This window comes from Mustela nivalis, assembly GCF_964662115.1.
Source record: "Mustela nivalis genome assembly, chromosome: 4".
Classification (NCBI taxonomy): Eukaryota; Metazoa; Chordata; class Mammalia; order Carnivora; family Mustelidae; genus Mustela; species Mustela nivalis.
The window spans coordinates 144,240,416-144,266,919 of NC_139023.1; the positions used below are offsets into that span (position 1 = coordinate 144,240,416).

The following is a 26,504-nucleotide window of genomic DNA, read 5'->3' on the forward strand; positions in this document are numbered from 1 at the left end:
CTGCAAAGAAATGGTGATCCTATACTTAAATTCAAACCACAAAAAGTTTTATAAAAATGACTTCTGGTTGGTTATCTGTAAGTCAAAATACATGCACAGTTTTATAATGTGCACACACTGAGGGGACATGCCCTAACACAGAGATTGTCTGATTTTCAAATTTTTGACCAACAAATCAAGCTATCAAAAAATCTGAGTCCCACAATGGAAAACCCAACAGACTTATTATTGTGGAGATGAGCATTTAAATGCATTTATATGTATTATGTTATTGTCTTAATATTTGTTTTGAAACTCTGTGCTCCCTACTGGGCTATCCTAAATTAATTGCTTTAAGAAATTGTACATAAAATTGTCATTCCTTCTCTGAAGATCAGGCACTGTTCCAGAGAGTTAATGCCATGATTGCACTTGAGCTCCAAGCTGTCCCTTTGGCCATGTGCTCTGAATTCATCTAATTTGAACACTGTTGCAAACTGTAAACCAGCAACTATCCCACAAATATGTTTCTCATTTGATGGGTGCTCAAAGAATTTCTGTTGAATGAATGGCAAATTAATCGAGTTTACTAGCTGAAAGACACAGTGCACATTCAACATAAATTATACTCACTACTGGTAAAGCAGTTTAAAATTATACCATTCTGAGAATGGCGTAACATGAATCTCTCTCTCATTCATTATTGTACAAGTAGAATTTAAAAATATGTTTAATCAAAAGAGTATTCCTGGAGCAATTGGTTTGCTACTTGGAGTTCTACAAAATACATAGTGACTCAGAGCTGGTCTATGTAACATGGTCGGAGTCTTTGTGTATGACTTTTACTTCTCATTGTCCTCGCCTTCTGTGAGGAATGACTAACCACCTTTCCTTGTGATATCTAAGCTTTTAGGAGTGTTGTTTTATCTATTTTTTATGACCAACCTTACACTTGTTAAGTGTAATTTTTGCTTTTTGTAACATAAAAAAAAACCTGTGATATGGTGCCCTATGAATTAACAAGAATGGCTGGACAAAAGACAAGAAATCTTTTAAAAACAAATGTTCACATTAAATACCTTGGATAGGTAGGCCTTCTGGGGATTTTTCTTTAATGCAACAAAAGTGCACCATTTCTGTTTTCAGAAATAGTTTCTTTCAGATACTGAGCTTGTCTAAAGTCATATTACATAAGTAAGGGCTTAGTTTGTACATTAGTCTTTACATCTTAGAGGCTTACTAAATCCTCCTTTGATCAATCTGATATCAAACAGATCCATATTGATTTCTTCTACACTTGTTTATGGTATTTATTTTGATACATCTAAGATTAAAAGCCAAATTAACAAGTGTAATCAATTTTCTTAGTGTTAAAGAAGAGTCCTCCAGTACCCTTAGACACATTCACCCAGGAATAAAAAACTTAAGCAAAGATGTTGTAATAAATGGATCGATTTATTCAATCACTGGGCATAAAAACATTAGCCCTGGGAAAGCGCTTTCCTCTAAGAGCTTTAGCTACTGAGTTTCACTTCTCTTGTACCAAATGATTTGCATTTTTAGAGAAATTTCATGTCTGCAGTGAGCTCCAGTGAAAACATGAATAAATTGCTTTCTTTCCCTCTTTTTCTGACTTTATGAAGCTGAATCCATTAGGGGTCAAGTATAATGAAAAAAAGGCAACAACTCATGTGATGGAAATCCTGGATTAGGTTTCTCCCTAGTCCAAGCTCAGCTGTCCCGGCCTAAGTGTTGGATTAGTGGTCTGCAGGGAGATCCCTGGAGCATGTGGCAGTTTTTTTAACTGCAGCATTAGAAACAGTCTCTAGATGTCAATAAATTGAAGAGACAAAATAATTAAGAAATAAGTTGGTTTTCCATAGCAGTTCTCCACAAAGTGGAGTAAAACCAACTTCTGCAGGCTTGACACAAAACAGGTGCATCAGAGGGTTTTTTGTTATAAGCTACTTCTAAATTCACTGGAGTGAGAGTGAGTGCACAAGTTTTTTTTTTTTTTTTTTTTTTAAGATTTTATTTATTTATTTGACAGAGAGAGATCACAAGTAGGCAGAGAGGCAGGCAGAGAGAAAGAGGAGGAAGCAGGCTCCCCACCGAGCAGAGAGCCTGATGCGGGACTCGAACCCAGGACCCTGAGATCATGACCTGAGCTGAAGGCAGCGGCTTAACCCACTGAGCCACCCAGGTGCCCCGTGAGTGCACAAGTTTTAAGCATGCACTTGGGATCTAAACTGACCTGAGTGGGAATCTCCACTCACTTAGTTATACATTTTATGATATTGAACAACCTTCAATCTTTGGTTTCCTTATCTGTGCACCAGAGATGATAAGACCTGGAACATAGGGTGGTCTGGAGGTTTTAAAAAGACATTATCCCATTACCTAGTACAAAATACATTCTGAATCCACAGAAACAAATCTAATTTTTACTTATGATCTGGATGTCACTACTGAACCAAAGACAAGCAGCTACCACTACTTACACTGAGCCTGGGATTCTGCATTTCTAATGCACGCCCAGTAATGCTGATGCTGCTGGTTTGGAGAACATGCTGAGAGACCACAAACATATAAATGACCTGGAAAATATATTAATTTTAATTTTTTTCTTTGTCTTTATTTTAAATCCATTCACTTTTATAAAAATTAGAAAGGAACTCTACCTCATTTGAGATCATAAGGATTTGATTTATGGTTTTGGTGAAGGAGTTGGTTTTGTTTTTTAAGAAAGATTTATTTCTAAGAACTACCTTGCTACTGGTAAGGTACATATTTACTCATATAACTATATTTGGACTGGATATTATATACCTGCATTATGCTTGACAATCTCAGCATACATTTTAAAATTAAATTTGTGAAAAATATTAATTTTTTCATCTCTAGATTAGTCATTAAAGATGTCATCCCCTATATAATCCTCTGTTCTGAAGTAGTCTGTCCATTAGAAGAACATGGAGTTTGTGTATTTTCCAATCTCTCTTATCTTCACAAAAGTACCAGAAAAAAAATCCAAATCCATCTATCAGCATTTAGATTCCTACTACGTATATTGTACTTCATCTGATTTGGTAAAAAAAAAAAAAAAAAAAAATTAAAATTCAAAAGTGCCAGTCAGAAGTCACAACACTGAAAAATACAATAACTGAACTGAAAAATACACTAGAAGGGTTCAACAGTGGACTAGTGAAGTAGAAGACCTAGTAACCTAGAATACAATAGAGCAGCAAAAAGAAAAAAAACAATCTTGAAAAAGTAAAAATAGCTTAAGAAACCTATGGGACAACATCAGCAACAACCAACAGCATTTGGATTATAGGGGGCCCAGAAAGAGAAGACAAAGAGAAAGAGGCAGAAAACTTACTTGAAGAAATAATTGCTGAAGTCTTCCCCAAGCTGGGGAAAGAACCAGACACTTAGGTCCAGAAAGCCCAGAGAGAACCATACCAAGACAATTATAATTAAAATGTCAAAAGTTAAAGATGAGAGAATCATGAAAGCAGCAAGAGAAAAACAACTTAGTACACACAAGGGAATCTCCATAAGACTCAGTCAAGCTGTTTTTTCAGCAGTAACTCTGCAGGCCAAGATGAAATGGCATGATGTATTCAAAATGTTGAAAGGAAAGAACTTTCAACCAACAATACTCTACCCAGCTAATCTGTCATTCAGAATTGAAGAAGAACCAAAATGTTTTCCAGGTAGACAAAAACTAAAGGAGTTATCACCACTAAACAGGCCTTACAAGAAATATCAAAGGGGTTTTTTAAGTTGAAAGGAAAACAGAAAAGAAAAGACACTAACACATAATAAGAAAGCATATTATCTTTTCACTGGAAAAGATAAATGTATAGTAAGAATACTGGATTAAACTTATAAAGCTAGTATGAAGGTTAAGAACAAATTAGTAATAACTATAATTATAATAATTAAAGGATATAAGAAATAAAAGATGTAAAAACATAAAATAGGGGAGGATAAAAATGTACAGTTGTTAGAATACATTCAAATATAAGTTGCACTAACTTAAAATAGACTTCTCTAGAAAGAGAGACTGTTATATATGAACCTCATTGTAACCACAGAGCAAAAACAATAGAAACACAAAAGATTAATTAGAAAGGAATCTGAACAATCCGAATGAAAGAAGTTCATCAAATCACAAGGAAAGAACAAGAGAAGAAAGGAACAGAGAGGAACAACAAAACATCCAGAAAACAAAATGGCAGTCAGTTCAGACCTATCAATAATTACTTAAAATATAAATGGATTACACTATCTAATCAAAAGATACATAATAGCTAAATGGATTAAAAAAGAAGACTATTTGCTGCCTATAAGACACTCACTTCAGATGTAAAGACATAGAGAAAGTGAAGGATGGAAAAAGAGTTTCTATGCAAATGGAAATGAAGCAAGCTAGAGTATCTATACTTATATCAGACAGAATAAACTTTAAAACAAAAAACTAATAAAAGACAAAGAAGGGGATTACATAATGATAAAGGGATTAATCCAACAAGAGAGTATAACATTTAAAAATATTTACACCAACATAAAATCACCTAAATATATAAAGCAAATATTAAGAGACCTAAGGAAAGAAACTGAAGACAATACAATAATAGTAGGGAACTTTAATACCCCACTTACATCAGTGGATAGATCAACAAGACAGAAAATCAATAACAAAACATAAGCCTTAAGTGACACATTAGCCCAAACGGACTTAATAGATATATGCAGAACATCTATCCAAAAGCAGCAAGGTATATATTATTCACAGGCATACATGGAACATTCTTCAGGACAGAACACATGTTAGGCCACAAAACAACAAGTCTCAATAAATTTAAGAAAATTGAAATCATATCAAGTATCTTTCTGACTACAGTGGTATGAAACTAATCATTTACAAAAGAAAACTGGAAAAATCACAAATAGGTGGACATTAAATAACATTACTACTGAACAACCAGTGGGTCAACAAAGAAACCAAAAGGGAAATCAAAAAGATACCTTGAGACAAAGGAAAATGGAACTATAGCAATCCAAAATCTGAGATTTGGCAAAAGCAGTTCTAACAGGGAGATTCATATCAATACAAGCCTACCTAAAACAAACAAACAAACACAAAGAAACAGAAATATCTGGGAAAATATTACACCTTGCACTTAAAGGAGCTTAAAAAAAAAAAAAAGAACAAAACCCAAAGTTAGTAGAAGGTAGGAAATAATAAAGATCAGAACAGAAATAAATGAAATAGAAACTTTAAAAATACATAAAAGGTCAAGAAACTAAAAGGTGCTTCTTTGAAAAGATAAACAAAATTGACAAAACTTTAGCTTGAATCACCAAGGGGGAAAAAAGGCTCAAATAAATAAATCCAGAAATGAAAGAGGAAAAGTTATAACTGATACCACAGAAATACAAAAGATCATAAGGGACAACTATGAATAATTTTATGACAACAAACTGGACAACACAGAAGAAATGGATAAATTGCTAAAACATACAACCTGCCAATATTGAATCAAGAAGAAAAAGAAAATCTGAATTAACCAATTACTAGTAAAGAGATTGAACCAGTAATCAAAGCCTAACAAACAAAAGTCCAAGAACACACAGCTTCACTAGTGAATTCTACAAAACATTTGTGAAGATAAAATACCTATCCTTCTCAAGCTCTTCCAAAAACTTAAAAGAGGAGGGAACACTTCCAAACTCATCTTATGAAACCAGCATTACCCTAATACCAAAACCAGACAAGGACACCACAAGGAAAATTGTAGGCCAATATCTCTGATGAACATAGAGGCAAAAATCCTCAACAAAATACTGGCAAACCAAATTCAACAATATATTAAAAGGATTATACACCATGAACATTTGGGATTTATTCTTGGAGTTACAAGGATGGTTCAACATCTGTTTGTCAATCACTGTTAATATAACACATTAAGTTATATGATCATCTCAAAAGATGCAGAAAAAAAATTTGTGCCAAATTCAACATCCATTCATGATAAAAACTCAACAAAATGGGGATAAAGGGAACAAACCTCAACAAAATAAGGCCTATATATGACAAATGCACAGTAAGATGAAATGGTGAAAAGCTGAAAGCTTTTCCTCTCTATCAGGAACAAGGCAAAGATGCCCACTCTCTCCACTCTTATTCAGCATAGTACTAGAAGCCTCAAACACACCAAGTAGGAAAGAAAAAGAATTAAAGGGCATCCAAATAGTAAAGGAGAAGTAAAATTGTCACTATTTTCAGATGACATGATTCTGTATATTAGAAAACTCTGAAGACTCTGCCAAAAAACTATCAGAACTATAAATGAATTCAGTAAAGTTGCAAGATACAAATCAACATGTAGAATTCAGTTATATTTCTATAACCTAATGAACTATCAGAAAAATAAATTTTAAAAAACAATCCCACTTACAATTACATCAAAAAGAATAAAATACCTAGGAATAAATTTAACCAAGATGGTGAAAACTGTATATTTAACACTATAAAACCCTGAGAAAAGAAATTGAAGAAAACATAAATAAATGGAAAGATATTCTGTGCTCATGAATTGAAAGAGTAAATATTCCTAAAATGTCCATACTACCCCCAAAATTCTACAAATTCAATATAATCTCTATGGCATTTTTTTGCAGAACTATAAAAAATAATTACAAAATTTGTATGGAACCACAGAAGACCCCAAATAGAAAAAGAAAGAACAAAGCCAGGCACCTGGATGGCTCAGTCAGTTAAGCATCTGCCTTCAGCTCAGGTCATGATCCCAGAGTCCTGGGATCAAGCCCCATATCGGGCTTCCTACTCAGCAAGGAATCTGTTTCTCCTTCTCCCTCTGCCCCTCCCCCACCCCTACTTGTGCTCTCTTGCTGGGTCTCTCTCTCAAATAAATAAATAAAATCTTAAAAAACAAAACAAAACAAAACAAAAAAAACCACAAAGCTGGAGGTATCAGGCTTCTTGATTTCAAACTATACAACAAAACTGTAACAACCAAAACAGTGTGGTATTGGTATTAAAAACAGACACACAAATTAATGAAATAGATGGAGAACCCCAAAATAAACCTATGTATATATAGTCAATTAATTCATGACAAAGGAGACAAGGATATACAATAGGGAAAGAACCGTCTCCTGAATAAACACTGTTGGGAAAACTGGACAACCACATGCAAAAGAATGAAACTGGACCACTTTCTTACACCATAAAAAAAATTAACTCAAAATGGATTAAAGTCTTGAATGTAAAACCAGAAACGATAAAACCCCCAGAAGAAAACATAGATGGTAAGTTCCTTGACATTGGTCTTAGCAGTGTATTTTTGGATCTGAGTCCAAAAGCAATGTGCCACCAAAGCAAAATAAATGATTGGGACTACATCAAACCATAGCTAAGGAAACCAGAAACAAAATACAAAGGCAACCTTCTTAATTGGAGAAGATATTTGCAAATCATATATCCAGTAAGAGACTAATATTCAATATATATCACAACTCACACAACTCAATAACAACAAAAATCAGATTAAAAAATGGGCAGAGAATCTGAATTGACATTTTTCCAAAGAAGACATACAGGTGGCCCATGGCACATAAAAAGATGCTCGATATCAATAATCATTAAGGAATTTCAAATCAAAACCACAATAAGGTATCATCTCATACTTATAAGAATGGCTATTATGAAAAAGACAAGAAACAACTTGTGTTGGAGAGGTTGCAGAGAAAAGGGAACCATTATGCACTGTTGGTGGGAATATAAATAGATACAAACCCTATGGAAAACAGTATGGAGTTTCCTCCAAAAATTAAAAATAGAATTGCTATATGATCCAGTTCTGGATTTTTATCTGAAGAAAATGAAAGCACTGAATTGAAGAGATACCTGAACCCCTATGTTCATTGCAACACTGCTTATAATAGCCAACATGTGAAAGTGTCCATCAATGGATGAACGGATAAGATATGGTATATATACACAGTGGGATACTTCTCAGTCATTACAAAGAGGCAATCTTGCCATATGCAACATCATGGATAGACTTTGAGGGTATTATGCGAGGTGAAATAAGTTAAAGAAAGATAAATATTGTATGATTTCACTTATATGTGGGATCCAAAAACAAAACAAAATTCATAGATACGAAGGACAGATTGGCGGTTATCAGAGGGAGAGAGGTTAGAGTGTGCAAAAAGGGGCAAGGGGGTCAGTTATATGGTGAAAATGGTAACTAGACTTATTGTGGTGATCTTTTGTAATGTATGCAAATGTCAAATTGTTATGGTGTACACCTGAAGCTAATATAATGTTATATAATAATTTTACCTCAATAGTAATAAGAAGAAGTTAAACTGTGTCAGTGGTAACACTGAAAATTCAAAGCTATTGAACTGAGCATTCTGAGAAAATTAATTTATGATTGAAATGTACCAAAGTACTGCTAGCTTATTGGACAAGAATATAGGCCTATAAATCACAGGGCCTGGATTCTAGTCTTGGATTTGCCACAACTAATTGTGACTATATAGGGCCTTGGAGCCAACGCTTGTTTGTTTATTGGCTACTGAGCATCCATCTCCCCATTCTTTGGTAACAGCGTCACAGTTTTATCCAGTAGAATAACTCCTTCTCCATGTATACATTTTAGTTATCAAAATCCCCTAATTAAGGGGGTAGGGGTTGGGCACATAATCTCAATAAGGCAAATTGGATCTTTTTTCACAGGACTTTGAAACCTGATCAAAATGATGTAAAAGTGGGTTGAGACTGGAAGTTCTAGTCAGAGTAAGTGGCAAAAAAAGATACCTAAATTGGAAATGAAAAAGCAAAACTATCCCTACTTGCAGATGACATGATTCTAAATATAGAAAATCCAAAGAATTTTTTAACAAACCAAAAAATTACTAGAACTAATAGAAAAGCATAGCAAAGTTGCAGGCTTTCATGACCCACACATAAATACAGCTTTGTTTCTAGAAACCAGCAATGAAAAATCTGAAAGGAAATTAAGAAAAAATTCCATTTACAATAGCATCCAAAAGAATAAAATATCTGGGAACAAATTGAACAAGGAAGTGAAACACTTAAACAGTGGAAACTATAAAACATTGATGAAACAAATTTGAAAAGACATAAATAAATGGAAACACAGGCTACGTTCATAAATTGGAAGACTTGATATTAACAAGGCGTTACTACCTAGAGTGATCTACAAATTCTGTGAAATCCCTATCAAAATTCCAACAGGCTTTTTGCAGGAATGGAAAAAGCAATCTTTGAGTTTGTATTAAATTGAAAGGTACCCTGAATAGCCAAAATAATCTTTTAAAAGAACAAAGTTGGAGGATTTATACTTCCTTATTTCAAAATTGACTTTGAAGCTACAGTAATCATATCAGAATGGTACAGGCATAAAGGTCAGACACATAAACTAATGGGATATAACTGACAAATCAGAAATAAACCTTCATATGTATATGGTAAATTGACTTGGGACAAGAGTCCAAAGACTATTCAGTGGGGAAAGAATAGTCTTTTCAACATATGGGGTTGGGAAAATTAGATATCCACATGCAAAAGAAAAGAATGAAATTGGACCCCTACCTTTGTATATACCTTTTCTATATACAAAAATTAATACAAACTAGATCAAAGATCTAAATATTGGAGCTAAAACTATAAATCACTTGAAAGAAAACATAATGGACAGCCTTCACAACATTGGATTTGGCAATAATCTCTTGGATTTGACACCCAAGAGTATAGACAAAAAAAGATGATAAATTGAAATCCATCAAAATTTTAAACATTTGTACATTAAAGGACACTATCAAAAAAGTGAAAAATACAGAGAAACTATCTGTAAATCTTGTATCTGATAAGGGTTGATTATCTAGGATATATAAAGAACAAATCAACAAAAACAAACAAACCAGTTAAAAATTGGGCAAAGGATTTCAATACACATTACACCAAATAAGATATGCAAATGGCCAATCAGCTCATGAAAAGATGTTCCACATCACTAGTTATTAGAGAAATGCAAATCAAAACCAAAATGAGTCATCACTTCACACTCATTAGGATGACTATTATCAAAATAATAGAAAATTAAAAATGTTGGCCAAGACCTGGAGAAATTAGAACTCTTGTGCATTGTTTGTGGAAATGTAAAAATAAAATGGTGCAGATGCAGTTTGGTAGTTCCTCAAAAAGTTAAATATAGAATTACCATATGATCTAGCAATTCCACTTCTAGGTATGTAGCCAAATAAATTAAAAGCAAGGACTTAAACACATTCTTGTATGCCAGTGTTCATAGCACTATTGACAATAGTAAAAGCTGTAAGCAACCCAATGCTCATCAAAGGAACAGACAAACAAAATATAGTATATACATATAATGAAGTATTATTCAGCCTTAAAAAAAGAATAAGATTCTGATAGAAGTTCCAACATAAATGAATCTTGAAAATAGTATGCTAAGTAAAATAAGCCAGGCAAAAAAAAAAGGACAAATATTGTTTGATTCCACTTATATGATGTACTGAGACTAGGCAAATTTATAGACAGAAAGTAGAACAGAGGTTACCAAGAGCTGCAGGGTGGGAAGGTTGGGGAATTGTTTAATAGATACTGAGTTTCTGTTCAGGATGTTGAAATAGTCTTGAAATGGATAATAGTAATGTTTTCACAACACTGTGAATATATTTAATGCCACTGAATTACACACTTAAAAATGGTTAAAATGAAAAAAAAATTATTTTGTATATATTAGAACGATTTTAAAAATCCACAACCAGAAGAAAAATAGTAATGACCAGCTCACATCTTTAATTTATCAGACCTTCAGGTGACAGTACACCATTTAACACATAGTATAAGAACCATATAGTAACACACTCCTGTTTCTCCCCCCACCCAGCCTTTGTGCTATGGCTGTCATACATTATACTTTTACATACATTATACTTTTACATATATTATATTTTTATATATATTATAAATCACATAATATATTATTTTTTTCAGTCACATATCATTTGAAAGAATCTAATAATTTTTTTAAAAACTTTTATATTTACTCACTTCCTTGCCTTTTCTAACTCTTCATACCTTAGTATAGATCCAGATTTCCATCTGTTGTCATTTCCCTTCTGCCTGAAGACTTCATCATTTTCTGTAGTGCAATCTGCTGTTGAAGAGTTGCTTCAGCTTGCCTGTCTTTGAGGTCTTCATTTTGTCTTCATTGCTGAAACATATTTTTATTGGGTATAGAATTCTGGACTTGATGGGTTATTTTTCTTTCAGTACTCTTGTGTTTTTTGAGCTTAGAATTTGTTGAACTTCTTAGATCTATGGGTTTGTGGTGTTCACCAAGTTTAGAAAAATTTTCAGTTGTGATTTCTTAAAATATTTTTCTATCCATCTTCTTCCAGACTCCAGTAACCTTTGTAATAATAGACTGCCTGAAGCAGTCCTACAACCCAATGATATTCTACTTATCTTTTTAACTCTTTGCCTTTCTTTGTTTTATTTTGGGTAGTTTCTGCTACTCTGTCTTCAGTTTCACTAATTGATTTTTTTAAGGATTTTATTTATTTATTTGAGAGAGAGAGAGAGAGAGCACGAGAGAGAGAGAGAGAGAGAGGAGGAGGGACAGAGTGACAAGCAGACCTACCTCCCGCTGAGCAGGAAGCCCAGATCATGACCTGAGCTGAAGTCAAATTCTTAACTAACTGAAATACCCAGGCACCCCTGGGCATATTCTCTTAAGGGTCAAAAACTGAGATGTGTTCTTTCACACACACACCCAAGATCCAACCTCCCACTTTGTCTGTTCTGTGTCCCAGAAAACTGATCTCGGACTGCATGTCACAGGTTCATTTGCCTTCTGGCTTCCTGGTTTGGATTTACCCAAAGGGCATCACCAGCAGGAGATCAGAGGTTAGGAAGGTGAAGAGGTCAGGGAAGGATTCCTCTGTCCCTGACTTCAGCTCAGTCCTTATAGCTGTGACACGCTACAGCTGCTGCTTGTCACTTCTATAGGAAGACCCTGTTTCTGAATCTCCATTTCTCACTCAGGGTGCAATACCAACATCCTCTTCCCCTTTACTTTTCAGCTCCCAGGAAGATAACAGCATGGCATCCCTCTGTTGTGAGGCAGTAGGTGCCTCAGCATCCCTTGTCAGTTCCTTAGCCGTGCCCTCAGCTCAAGTATTCCCTTCATTAAAGTCTCTTCAAAATCCAAGTTGAACGTGCCATCTGTTTCCTCCTGACTGATACCTTCTCCTTCTCTATTGTATCAACTGGGGTGGCTAAAGGCAAGCAAGTATAAGAAATATTAGGAAACTTCCACTCGCTGAAAAGTTCAGTTGATTAAAGAACAATGCTAATGAGGCTGAAATTAGTGTCTGGCTGTGCTCCAGGACCACAGGCTGTATCCCTGACCAGCCATTTTACACACCATCAGTTACAAAGGAAGACCATGCCAAAAAGGAGACATGACTCTGTGCCAGTCCCTCACCATTTCTAGGAACATATTTCAAAAACTAGCTGTTCATTGAGATAGCTTCAAAATCCTCTTTGTTCCCCAAAGACAGCTTTTGTAATGTGATTCTAATGAAAATTTTATATGGAGCATTTTAAATCATAAAGCCATACCTGTCAATATCTTTGTCAAGGAAACACTTTCATTTGCTTACTTAATCTGTAAATAATTCACAATAACATAGGTTAAAATTCAAGCTTATTGAAATATGTCTTATATTGGTAATGGGATTCATGGTTTATAATATATATTTAGCTCATTTCTTTAAAAATTTTCAACTGTTACTAAATAAGTGAAACTACATAACTGTTGTTTAAAGAAAGAACAGTTAAAATCTAAAATTAGATTAGTAAAATCTAATATAGTAAAATATATATATATAATTTGAAGTAATTCTTTCTTTCTTTCTTTCTTTCTTTCTTTCTTTCTTTCTTTCTTTCTTTCTTTCTTTCTTTCTTTTGAGAGAGAGAGAGAGAATGTGCTTATGCAAGCCAGGAGGGAATGGGAGAGGAAGAGAGAATCTTAAGCAAGTTCCACACCTAGCATGGAGCCCAATGTGGGGCTCCATCTTAAGACCTAAGATCATGGCCTGAGCCAAAATCAAGAGTCAGATGCTTAACTGAAGTGATTTTCTGACTATCAAGTGTAAATGACAAACTTTCCATTTCTTGACGTATTTTCTCCAAACAAAACACTTCTCTCCTCAGTTAGAGCTGCCTTATAGCACCTCGGTCTAACCAGCTGAGCTAACCGGCCGCCTTTAGAGTTGCCTTATAAAACCATGTTGTAATTAGGCCATTGTAAATGTACTATTGTGTTAATATTGCTATACTGAGCTTACTTCTATGGTGTTAATTTTATATGATTTGAATACATGTAAGGAGGAAGGAAGGGAGACACTGATTTTTTCAGAAATCAGTTTCTGATACTCTCTACTATCAGCAAGAAAGAACTATTTCCACTAAAGTTAAACCTATGGCTTTAGGTAAAATGTGCTGAAATACTAAAGCAAAATATCATTTTATCCTTAATAATGGTGTAATGCTAAGATCACCCATAAGATATTGATCATTTTTATGCATAGTATTTATTCTTAATCACTTTCATAAAACACAATCTGAGTTTTATTTTTTAACAAAACCTTTTGAGTCATTTTGATAAGGTCAACAGAAAGCACAATCTTTTAACATTAGGTGATCAACTTTTTGACAATCGCAGGACCAGCATAGCTAATGGAATAATAGCCTGCAGGGTCCAGCTAAATATGATATACGAACGTAATCAACCTCTGTGATGACTATTCAGAAGTAATCCCTTTAGCTTTGAACTGCAACATATATTTCAACAAGGCAAAAACCATAGGAAGAAATTCTCTGCAGACCGCACTGATACAATACAGCCTTCATATCCTGCTCTATGTGCTTGCTGCTTATAGTGAGTTTTAAATTTAAGGTAATGACTACTGTATATTCATGTGAGCATACAACAATACTTTTGATTTGTTGTGGAAAGGTTGAATCCATTACCAGGGGTCTAGTCTATAAACTCTGATACAACCTTTATGTATGAGTTATTATTTACCCTTTTCTAGAATAAGGCCACTAAAAATGTTTTGCATGCCAAAATTATAAAAACTCATTTACCTTCTCATTCTCAAAAGTGCTAGTCAGTGTCTCCTCCATTTTAATTCACATTCCTCTACCAATACATTTTTAAAATCACATTTGTATATAGTACTGTATTATATGAAAATTACACTCCATTGTTTTCAAGGGAAGTGATGGGATCGTAGATTGATTGCAATTCAGCATTTGCTGACTTACTCTGTGGTTCTTTGGTACAGTGTAGGCTAAGTGGGGGTATAAATAAGATTCTTTTGTTGTCCACCTGAGGGAATCTAGCACTAGAGAGTCTACTATTAGCAACAGAAAAGTGCCTCTTTCCACTGAAATGGGAGACAGTATAAGCAAATATCATACTCTCAAATTTGTATTGATTCTGGTCTTCTTGTCGGAGTGGTAATGGTCCCAATTTTCCAGCTTCCTTGAAGTCCTACAGATCAAACATCACAAATCACATTCTAAGTCAAACCCACAGTACAAAACCTAGGTTAGGAATCAAAATGTGTGCTTTTGCAATAGTGTAACCAAGAACAAACAGTTCTGTGGTGCTCTCCTTGTTGCAAATGAATAGAAGTATCAGAACACCTGAATGGTGAGCTCAGGTGTTCCTGGGTATAAATGAATCATTGCTAAGGCTTCCCAGCACAGAGGGAGTGTGACTGTCTTTTATTTAAACAAGCAACTGTGGCCTAAGTTTGGTAAAAGAATAGCTACAGACACAGCTATTCTTCCCAGAGAACCCACTTGGGAAATTGTCCCAATAAAAATCACCTTTCCTCAGCATCTGGAGAATGAATGCAAAACAATTATTTGAGACAAACCAGGCGTAATTTTAAACTTGGAAAATCCAGAAAAGACTTTCCCAGCTTAAGAGATATTGTTACATCTTGGGGCGCCTGGGTGACTCAATGGATTAAAGCCTCTGTCTTCGGCTCAGGTCGTGATCCCAGGGTCCTGGGGTAGAGCCCCGCATAGGGCTCTCTGCTCCGCGGGGAGCCTGCTTCCTCCTCTCTCTCTCTGCCTGCCTCGCTGCCTGCCTGTGATCTCTGTCTGTCAAATATATAAATAAAAATCTTAAAAAAAAAAAAAGAGGTATTGTTACATCTTGCCAAACCAAAGGGAATGCTGAGTTTAAGACATTACACAGTACAAAATTGGCATTAGGATGTAGGATGTTCTATATATTGTCATACAATGACAAATATTAAACTAAGAAAACCCAAGGTAGTTCCTTACCTAAAAGAATGATGTCACTTAAGGTAAAGGCTAAGCTCCTGTTTCAAAGAGTCCCCAAGGTACAGTAGCTTAAGAATACACAAATTTGTTTCTTCCTTAAGTGAGCAGTCTGCATACACAAGGTAGCTCCACAGGCATTTAGGGGACCATGATCTTGTGCTCTGTTGCTCCACCATCCCCTGGAGCCGGGTTTCTCAAAATTGCACTATTGAAATTTTGAACTGGATGATTTTTTTGATGGTGAGAGGGCTGGGGTACAGCTGTCATGGTCACTGCAGGATATTTAGAAGCACCCTTGGCCTCTACCCCATGGATGCCAGTAGCATTTCCACCTACGAGTCATAACAACGAGTAAGTTCTCCAGACATTTCCAAAAGCCACCGTGGGACAAAACCACTCCATAGGGTGTTGTCATTATCTACACATTAGAAACTGAATCATCGGGGTAACGGTTCTATTGTCCAAGATTGAGGAAAAGGGAAAATTTAAGAAGGAATAAATGCCCAATGTCTAACACTCAGACCCAGAAGCAGTGTGTGTTACTTTGTTTACATTCAATGGTGAGAATTTAGTCATGTGGGTACAACTAAATATTTATTTGCTGATAAGGGAGATCGAATGGTGGGGGAGAGGAGGGACTCTGGTAAGTGGGAGGCAGAAAGAATTACTGGAGCCATGTCTTGTGTGGGCAAGAAATGGTGAAATCTGGGGTTAGCCTTAGATGGGAGCATAAGTAAGATAGAGCATATAGAACAAAAACAAGTAGGAAATTAACTAGTTAATACAGAGCTTGTGGAAGTTTTTTTTCCTATTGTCTTTTATTTCCTTCATGAAATCAGGAAATACATCATCAGCTGAAAACAATGATCCATGGGCAGGATTAGAGGTTTGGGAAAATAGAAAGCGCTAAATAACCATCTGTGGCAGAAGAATGAATAGACCAGGAATGTTTAATAGGATGGCTATTTAATGTCTATGGCTATGAATTTAAAGTGAGGCTTGGTTTTTCCTGTCACACTGAGGTACATAGTACAGGATAGGAATGAGGAGACAGCTGGATTTATCTAGGGTTATAGTTTTGTCAAGTGAATATGGTAAAGTGGGAAAAGGGCCATGAGGTCAGGCTTTAGGCAAGGGAGAGAAGGGCCATAGAATTTAAGTTAAGTAAGGGAGAGGGGGATCAAAATGGGGAGGAACAATGAAAATGTGGCAGGACTGGGAGTCCCCGGGAAGGAGAGGAATTGCTGGTGTTAGGGAACTAGAAGGAGTGATCTAGAAAGATAAAGCTAGAAGTCAAGTCTTTGAATGTTGGCAACTGAATTTGAGGGGGGCTTGAAGTTATTGCTAATGACAGGGTCTAAGTTTATCCACAAGAATCAATGGCTACAGTAGAGTGTGGGACCAGAGCTAGAAGCACAGCACTCAAGGAATTGAGATCCAGGGTGAAGAATCTTCTGCATGGACATTTAAATTGCAAAATGAAGAAAGTGGTAGTAAGGTACAATGAGCCAATGATAAAAATCAACGGAGAATGAGCCTTGTTGTAGGTAAATCACTGATAGTTGAGTGTATAAACTGATGACTAAGTTTTAGGAAGAGAAGGAAAGATAGTGAATGTCCTGGAGGGAAAAGGTAGGGTGTAAGCAGGACACCTATCCATCTCCAGGCCCAATGGTAGCAAGACTGACAAAAAGAAAAGCAAAATAGGCTGCTGGGTTGGAGGTGTCCTCTGAGGACAGCCACGTTTCTGTTAGAGCAAGAAAGTAATGGGAATTTTGGAAAATGGAATAAGAATACAGAGGAAATGTTTCAGGAGTTATGGCAGGAGATGGGGACAAAATACAGAGCTTTGCAGAAAATAAAATATAGGGAATGAAGGGGAATCTGGAGACTGAGGCCTGTGATAAGCAAGAATAAAGAGAATATTATTAGATTGATCCCACTGGGTTCAACTTGAAAGTTAAAAGGACAGATATGAAACTTAAGTACAAAATTAACATGCCTATTTATACGTATAAACTTCCCATATCTGATATAATTATTTGGTACTTTATATTGCTCTCTAAATTCATTTTTCTTCCAAGTATTGTCTTAACAAATCATTTTATCCCTCAAAAGGTAGCTATTGGGGGCACCTGGGTGGCTCAGCGGGTTAAAGCCTCTGCCTTCGGCTCAGGTCGTGACCTAGGGTCCTGGGATCAAGCTCCGCGTCGGGCTCTCTGCTTGGCGGGGAGCCTGCTTCCTCCTTCTCTCTCTCTGCCTGCCTCTCAGCCTACTTGTAATCTCTGTCTGTCAAATAAATAAATAAAATCTTTTAAAAAAAAAAAAAGGTAGCTATTGTTGTTACCATTTTATATGTATCACAAGAATTCTGTGGGTTAGGAATTCAAGCATGGTTTGAATGCTAGACACCAGTTGAGGTCACCCAATGGTGATAGTCAGTTGACAGGTGGGCTAGTCTGAGATTCCAAGACAGCTTCCCTCATAGACAGGAGCCTTAGAGGGATGGCTGGAACTCTAGACTCAGCTGCAACTGTCAACTGGAGCATCGTCTATGGGACCTCTCCAGAATGGCAAGGTGGTAGGACTTATTATATGGTGACTTGCTCCCTCCAAAGCAAGCACCCCAAGAGAAACAGAAGGAGGCTATACAATCACTTCTCAGCCTTTTGGCTAAGATCAATTGTAGAAGGAAGCTGCACAGCTTTTTCTCACCTCGCCTCAAAAATCATGTAACCACTCTCACCGCATCCTAATGAATACAAGAGTCTTAAGCCTAGCACGGGTTCAACAGAAGGTGAATTAGATTGCACCTCTGGGTGGGGGAGTGACAAGTTCATACTGCTGAGGAACATGTAAAGTAGGAGATATCATGTCCATCTTTGACCAATATACTCTGCCTTGGTAACACAAGTGATCCATACAGTTCTGTCATACAGATGATAAGGGTAGATACCTCTGAAAACAATTCCCAGTAAATTGTAAACTGTAAATTGTATTGGTGACAAACACTTGAATTTATACATCTTTTTCCCTGTAGGAGAACCTAGAAAATGCACAGTGGAAAGTTTAAGTCAAGACCCAGAGAATTTGGAAGAAGAAAATAGTAGGTATGTTAAATCAAGTAAAAAGTTTCTGTTGCATGCAAATTAAACAAGAGGCTACATATAAACTGTTTCTCCAAACATAAAAAGAATAATTTCATCTAGTACTTGATAATACTGAAACACTATCTTAAAAAAATCACAGATTTAAATATCACATAATATTAAGTGCTTTTTATCTTTTAAGCTACGTCTGAAAATTACAAAATAACTAAATGTCTTTCAAGTGAATTTTTTTTACTTTCTGCCTCAATGTAAAATTAAATTTTGTAATTTATTTGTTTCAGATTTCCAGATAATCAAAACAATGAGACTCAAACCAGCTTTGGACTCGTCAACAAAGCAAGAAGAGATCTATCATGTCACCTTCATCTTCAATAACTGTAATAGGAGTATGTTACAAGTAATACAGATAAAATTATAATAAATCTATGACTATGTTTAGATTGGATTTTGTATTGCAGTGTATTACCACAAATTTAATCTAACTCATCTAAATTCATGAAAATAATAATACATCTCAAATGCTTAGAAATATCAACAATTATTCTTAGAACAAATTGTAAAATTTTCCTTTTATCCACTATTCCACAAGGAAGAGTGTTATTATAGAATCAAAATTTGATTATATCTAATGAGAAAATCATTTTAAACTTAAGGAAATCTATGCTGAATAAATACGGGAAAAATATTAAAATTTCAGGAAGCTTTTTCAACATAGATGAAAGGACTATAAGCAGTGAAGACTCTCATATTGTACCATTTAAAATAGTTTCTGGGGGCGCCTGGGTGGCTCAGTGGGTTAAGCCGCTGCCTTCGGCTCAGGTCATGATCTCGGGGTCCTGGGATCGAGTCCCGCATCGGGCTCTCTGCTCAGCGGGGAGCCTGCTTCCTCCTCTCTCTCTCTGCCTGTCTCTCTGCCTACTTGAGATCTCTCTCTGTCAAATAAATAAATTTAAAAAAATAAAAAAATAAAAAATAAAATAGTTTCCTTTACAGAGGTAAAGCAAACTACCTCTGGAAAGAAGACTTCTGTTTACTCACACCACTTCTGACACCAAACACATGATATTTTACACACCAAGCAATTCTCCAGTTCTCAATAGATAGACTGGGTGTCTTACAATTTAACTCAACTCTGACACTAACTGCCAGGAATTAGCACAGATCCCAGATTAAGGGACCATTTCACAAGACTGGTTCCCACCATAAATGCCAATAAATCCCAGAGTGTCACTTACACTCTGACTGACTTGGTTACATACTGGGGATTCCCACGACCCCTCTTCCTTAACATCAAAAATTTGCTATATCAGCTCCTGGAACTCAGGGTAAGGTATTTACATTGCCAGTTTATTATGAAAAATGCAATACAAGATAGAGATAAGCAGCCAAGTAGAAGAGATACATTGGCAAGATATGGGAGAGGGGGCCCAAACTTCCAGGCCCTCCCTGGGTGCATCACCCTCCCAGCACCTCTGTGCATTCACCAACCCAGAAGCTCTCCAAATCCTTTCAAATCCTGGGGTTTGTATGGAGACTTCACAATATAGATATGATTGATTAATCATTGGCCATTACTGATTAACTCTTCAAAGATCAGAGGATGGGGCTGAAAGTTTCAATCCTCTAACCATGTGGTAGGCTCCCCTGGCAACCAGACCCCACCCTTAAGGGCTTTCCAAAAGTCACCTCATTAACATAAGCTCCAGTATAATTGAAAGAGTCTTGTTATGAATGACAAAAGATGATCCCTTCACCTTTATCATTCCAAACCTATTTCAGGAACTGGGGACAAAAACAAAAACAAAAGCAAAAACAAATATTATAACAAAAGATGTTCCTTTGACCTTTAACTCTCTAGAGCTGTTTATGGAACCAGGGACAAAACCCAAATGTTAATTTATTGTATTGTATTAGGAGCTCCATGCTAGGAATCAGGGACAAAGACTAAATATTTATTTCTTACAATATTACATTATACTGTGTAGAACTGTATTTTATGATACTTTTAGCTGATCATATATAGTTGAACCTTGAACAACACAGGTCTGAACTGTGTAGATCCACTTATATGTGCATTTTATATATATAAATATAGTACAATACTGTGTATTTTGTCTTCCTTATGATTTTCTTAATATTTTCTTTTCTCCAGTTTATTTTTTTCTAGCTTAATTTCTCTAACTTACTTTATATAATACATATAACATACAAAATATGTTTTAATCAACTGTTTATGTTATCAGTAAGGCCTCCAGTAAACATTAGGCTATTAGTAATTAAGCTTTGGAGGAGTCAAAATTATATGTGGATTTTGATTGGGGAGGGGATTGGTGCTCCTAACCCCCACTTCGTTCAAGGATCAACTGTATAGTAAAATATGTCCATGTCAATTTTAAAAGATTAAGAAAATTCTTCAGTCTTAGGCCCCTCCCCTAATGTGTCTTACCATAATAAATGAGCTGAAACCAATGGTTTTCTATACAAGAGCAAAATCTCTGTGTTCCCCATCTCACATTATCTGATCAGATAGAACTATAAGATAGGTTCAAACAGAGGGGCTTGTATATCTAATCTTGGGTTGGAGAATGCCTTCCTAACTAAGAAATTAACAGAATTAACAATAACTACAACCTATGTGATTACATTAAAATATTCATACAGTGAAAATGTCACTAAACAAAGTTAAAAGATCAATGACAGAAGAATTTGCAACAACAATAAAAAAAAACTAATGCTCATTAAAAATAACTTAGGAAAAAAGATTAATAAAGAAGAAGAGGAGGAGGAAGAAGAGGGAAAGAAAAAGGCAATCTAATAAATTAAAGGACAGAGCGTACCACTGGAGTTCACATTTGTTTTCAGCTTAAAATAAACTTACATTTTATGTAAGCCTATGGTAACCACAAAGCAAAAGCCTATAGTAGTTACACAGGACATAAGGGAATATGAGCATAACACTACAGAAAATCATCAAATCACAAAGGAAGAGAGCAAGAGAAGAAGAAAGAAATGAAAGAATTATAAGGCAGCCAGAAAACAAGTTTGAAAATGGCAAAAAGTCCATCTATCAATACTTATTTTAAGTGTAAATGGACTAAATACTCCAATCAAAAGACATTGAATGGCTAAATGGATGAAAAAACAAAACAAAACCCAACTATATATCACCTATAAGAGACTCTACTCAGCTTTAAGGATACACAGGACTGCCAGTAAAGAGATGAGAAAGAATGTTACATGAAAATGGAAACCAAAAGAAAGCTAGGATAGCTATATTTATATAAGACAAAATAGACTCTAAGTCAAAGAATGTAACAGGAGACAAAGAAACACATTATGTGATAATAAAGGGAACAATCCAACAAGAGGGCATAACATTTGTAAATATTTATGCACCCAACATAGTAACACCTAAATATAGAAGGAAAATATTAACAGACCTAAAGGGAGAAAGAGACAGCAATACAATAATACTAGGGAACTTTAATACCCCCACTTTCATCAATAGATAGATCATCAAGACAGAAAATCAATAAGGAAACATTGGTCTTAAATGACACATTAGACCAGATGAACAGACATATCCAGAACATTTCATCCAAAGGAAACAGAGTTACACATGGAACATTCTCTGGGATATATCATATGTTAGGCCACAAAACACATGTTTAAAAATTTAAGGTGGAAAACATATTAAGCATCTTTTCCACCCACAATCATATAAAACCTAAGATCAATTACAAGAAGAAAGCTGGAAAAATCACAAATATGAGGAGAGTAAACAACTTGCTACTGAACAACCAATTGGTCAACAAAGAAATCAAATAAATTTTAAAAATACCTTGAGACTATTGAAAATGGAAACACAGCACACCAAAATTTAAGGGATGCAGCAAAAGCAGTTCTAAGAGGGAAGCTCAAAGTGATAAATGCCTGCATTAAGAGGGGTGGAAAAAAGATCTCAAACAACCTAACTCTATACCTCAAGGAACTAAAAAAACAACAAATGCAGCCCAAAGTTAGTAGAAAGAAGGAAATAACAAAAATCAGAACAGAAATAAATGAAATAGAGACTGAAAAGACAATAGAAAAGACCAATGAAAATAAGAGCTGGAGTTTTTTGAAAAAATAAAATAGACAAAACTTTAGCTGGACTCACCAAGAAAAAAAGGAAGAGGATTCAAGTAAACAAAACCAGAATTGAAAGAGTAAATGTTACAACTGAAAACACAGAAATACAAAGAGTTGTGAGACTGCTATAAGCAGTTATACACTAACAAACTAGACAATCTAGAAAAAAAGGAGAAATTACTAGAAACCTAAAACCTACCAATACTGAATCATGAAATAGAAAACCTGAATAGACCAATTACTAGTAAGGAGATTGAATCAGTAATCAAAAACCTCTCAACAAACAAAATCCCAGGACTGATGTCTTCACTTAATTTCTACCAAATATTTTTATTTTTTTCATATTAAGTAATTAATTTATTTGTTTATTTTCTCACCAAATTTTTATTTAAGTTCTAGTTAGTTGACATACAGTGTAATACTGATTTCAGGAGTAGAATTTAGTGATTCATCACTTACATGCAGCACCTAGTTGTTCATCATAACAAGTGCCCTCCTAATGCCCATCACCCTCTCTCCATCAACCCTCAATTTGCTCTTTATCATTAAGAGTTTTATGGGCCCCTTGGTGGTTCAGTTGGGTAACCATCTGCCTTTAGCTCAGATCATGATCTAGATCCTGGGATTGAGCTCTGCTCAGGCTTCTTTCTCAACAGGGAGTCTGCTTCCCTCTTTCTTCCTCTCTCTCTCTCTTTCTATCCCTCTCCACTGCTCATTCTCTCTCTCTCTTAAATAAATAAAAAATTTTTTTAAAAAAGAGTCTCTTACGGTTTGCTTCCCTCTCTCCTTTTTTCCTCTTCCCATATATTCATCTGTTTTGTTTCCCAAATTCTACATATAAATGAAATCATATGGTATTTGTCTTTCTCTGACTAATTTATTTTGCTTAGCATAATACACTCTAGTTCTATCCATGTCGTTGCAAATGCCAAGACTTCATTTTTTATGGCTGAGTAATATTCCATTATATACATATATCACATTTATTCATTCATCAGTTGAATACTTCTACCAAATATTTTTTAAAGAATTAGGATCGATCCTTCTCAGACTCTTCCAAAAAATACAATGGGGAACATCGCAAAACTCCTTCTATAAGGCCAGCATTACACTGATGTTAAAAACACTAGAAGAGAAGAAAATTACAGATCAATATCCCTGATGAACATAGATGTAAAAATCCTCAACAATGTATTAGCAAACTGAACATAACATATTAAAAAGATCATATGGGATTTATTCCAAGAATGCAAAGATGATTCAAAAACTGAAAATCTATTACTGTGTTACATCATATTAACAAAATGAAGGGTAAAAATCTTATGATCATCTTAATAGATGCAGAAAAAGCACTTGAGAAAACTTAACATCCATATATAATAAAAATACTCAACAAAGTGAGTGTAGATGGAACATACCACAACATAACAAAGGCTATATATGACACGCCCATAGCAAGCATCATACTGAAAAACTGAAACCTTTTCCTCTAAGATGAGGAATAAGACAGAATGCCCACTTTTATTCAACGTAGTCCTAGCCCACAGCAATTAGTCAAGTAAAAGAAAGAAAAGGCATTAGACAGGAAAGAGTAACAGTTTCTATTTGTAGTTTCTATTTTCTATTGCAAAATACATGATTCTATATGTAGAAAGCCCAAAAGACTCCACTAAATAACTCTCAGGACTAATAATAAATTCAATAAAGCTGCAGTATAGGGTATCAATATACAAAAGTCAGCTATGTGTTTATAAACTAATAATTATCAGAAAGAGAAATTAAGACAGTATTTCCATGGCATCTAAAAGAACCGAATACCTAGGAATGAATTTAAGCAAGGAGGTGAAAAACATGGACACTGAAAACTATAAGATATTGATAAAAGAAACTGAAGAAGACACAAATAAATGGGTAGATAATTCTATGCTCAAGGATTAAAAGAATTAATATTGTTAAAATATCCTTTTACCCAAAGCATTCTACAGATTTAGTGCAGTCCCTATCAAAAGTCCAATGACATTTTTCACAGAAATAGATAAACTATCCTAAAATTTCTATAGAATCATGAAGTCTCTGAAGCTAAAGTATTCTTGAAGAACAAAGCTGGAAGCATCGTACTTTCTTATTTCAAAGTATATTACAAAATTATAATAAAGTAGCATAATAGTGGCATAAAAACAGATCAATAAAACAGAGAGCTCAGAAATAAAACCATGCATATATGACCAATTAATTTACAACAAAGGAACCAAGAATATACAACAGGGAAAGGATAGTCTTGTCTTTCTTTCTTTCTGTCTGTCTGTCTTTCTTTCTCTCTTCCTTCTCTTAGGATGGTCTTTTCAATAAAAGATTTGAGAAAACTGGACAGTCATATGCAAAAGAATGAAACTAGACCACTGTTTTACACCAACCACAAAAATAAACTCCAAATTGATTAAACAATGTAAGACCTGAAAACATAATACTCCTAGAGGAAAACATAGATGGTAAGCTCTCTGACATCAGTCTTGAATGTGGTTTTGTATTTGACACCAAAAGCAAAGGCAACAAAAGCAAAATAAACAAGTGAGACTATCTTAAACTAAAAAGCTTTTGTGCTGTAAAGGAAAGCATTAACAAAATGATAAGACAACTTAAATGGGAGGAAAATCATTTACTTAATAAGGGGTTAATATCTAAAATATAATACCTCATAGCAAAAACAATTCAATTTGAAAAGGAGCAGAGGAACTGAACAGACATTTTTCCAAAGAAGACATACAGATGTCCAACAGGTACATGAAAAGATGCTCAACATCACTAATCATCAGAGAAATGCAAATCAAAACCACATTGAGATATCACCTCACACCTGTTAGAATGGCTATTACCAAAAAAACAAGAGATAACAAGTGTTGGTAAGGATGTGGAGAAAAGAAAGAAAATTGCTATCTCAAAAGATATATGCACCTCCATGTTCATTGCAGCATTATTTATGATAGCTAAGACATCGAAACAACCTAAGTTTCCATTGATGGATAAATGTATAAAGAAATGTGATATATAAGCAAATATATAATATGTGTGTGTGTGTGTGTGTGTGTGTGTGTATCTCGTTCATTCCATGCACACAGACAAAATTGAATTTTATTCGGCCATCAAAAAGAAAGACATTCTGCCATTTGCAACAATAGTGTTGGACCTTAAGGGCGTTATGGTAAGTAAAATAAATCAGACAAACACTATATGATCTCACTTATATCTGGAATCAAAAAAACAAAAACTCATAGACACAGAGAATATATTGGTAGTTGCCAGAGGCAGAGTGGGTAATGTTCAAAATGGGTGAAGGTGGTCAAACGATACAAATGTCTAGTTATAAAATAAATAAGGAGCATCTTGCTGGTTCAGTCAGTGGAGCACGCAACTCTTGATCATGGGGTTGTGAGTTCAAGCCCCATGTTGGGTATTTAAAAATTATTTTTTAAAAAAATCTAAATAAATATAATAACAAAGTAAGTTCTGGGGATAAAATGTAAAACATGGTGACTATAGTTACCAATGCTATATCATATATTCGAAAGCTTCTAACAGAATAGATCTTAAAAGTTCTCATCACAAGGGATAAAACAAATTTGTAACTGTGAGGTGATGGATGATAACTTACTGCAGTAATCATTTTACAATATATATGTATATGTATATATATATATATGAATCAAAGCATTGTGTCATACACTTAAAACTGATACAATGTTATATGTCAATGATATGTCAATAGGAAAAAATTAAAAAGTTCTTTAAAAAGGAAAATTAAAAGACAGATCACAAGCTAG

The 26,504-nt window shown here is 34.9% G+C and overlaps 1 protein-coding gene across 5 annotated transcripts in view; it reads left to right on the plus strand.

The window, feature by feature from the left end:
* TTC29 (tetratricopeptide repeat domain 29) overlaps positions 1-18,993 on the plus strand; it is a 235,842-nt gene extending 216,849 nt beyond the window's left edge. For all 5 annotated transcript variants that reach the window (XM_082727578.1, XM_082727579.1, XM_082727581.1 and 2 more), the window contains 2 exons: positions 18,486-18,555; positions 18,837-18,993. In XM_082727578.1, coding sequence (XP_082583704.1) covers positions 18,486-18,555; positions 18,837-18,930 — 164 coding nt within the window. In that variant the 3' untranslated portion in view covers positions 18,931-18,993. The remainder of the gene's footprint in view (positions 1-18,485; positions 18,556-18,836) is intronic.
* The last annotated feature ends 7,511 nt before the right edge of the window (positions 18,994-26,504 follow it).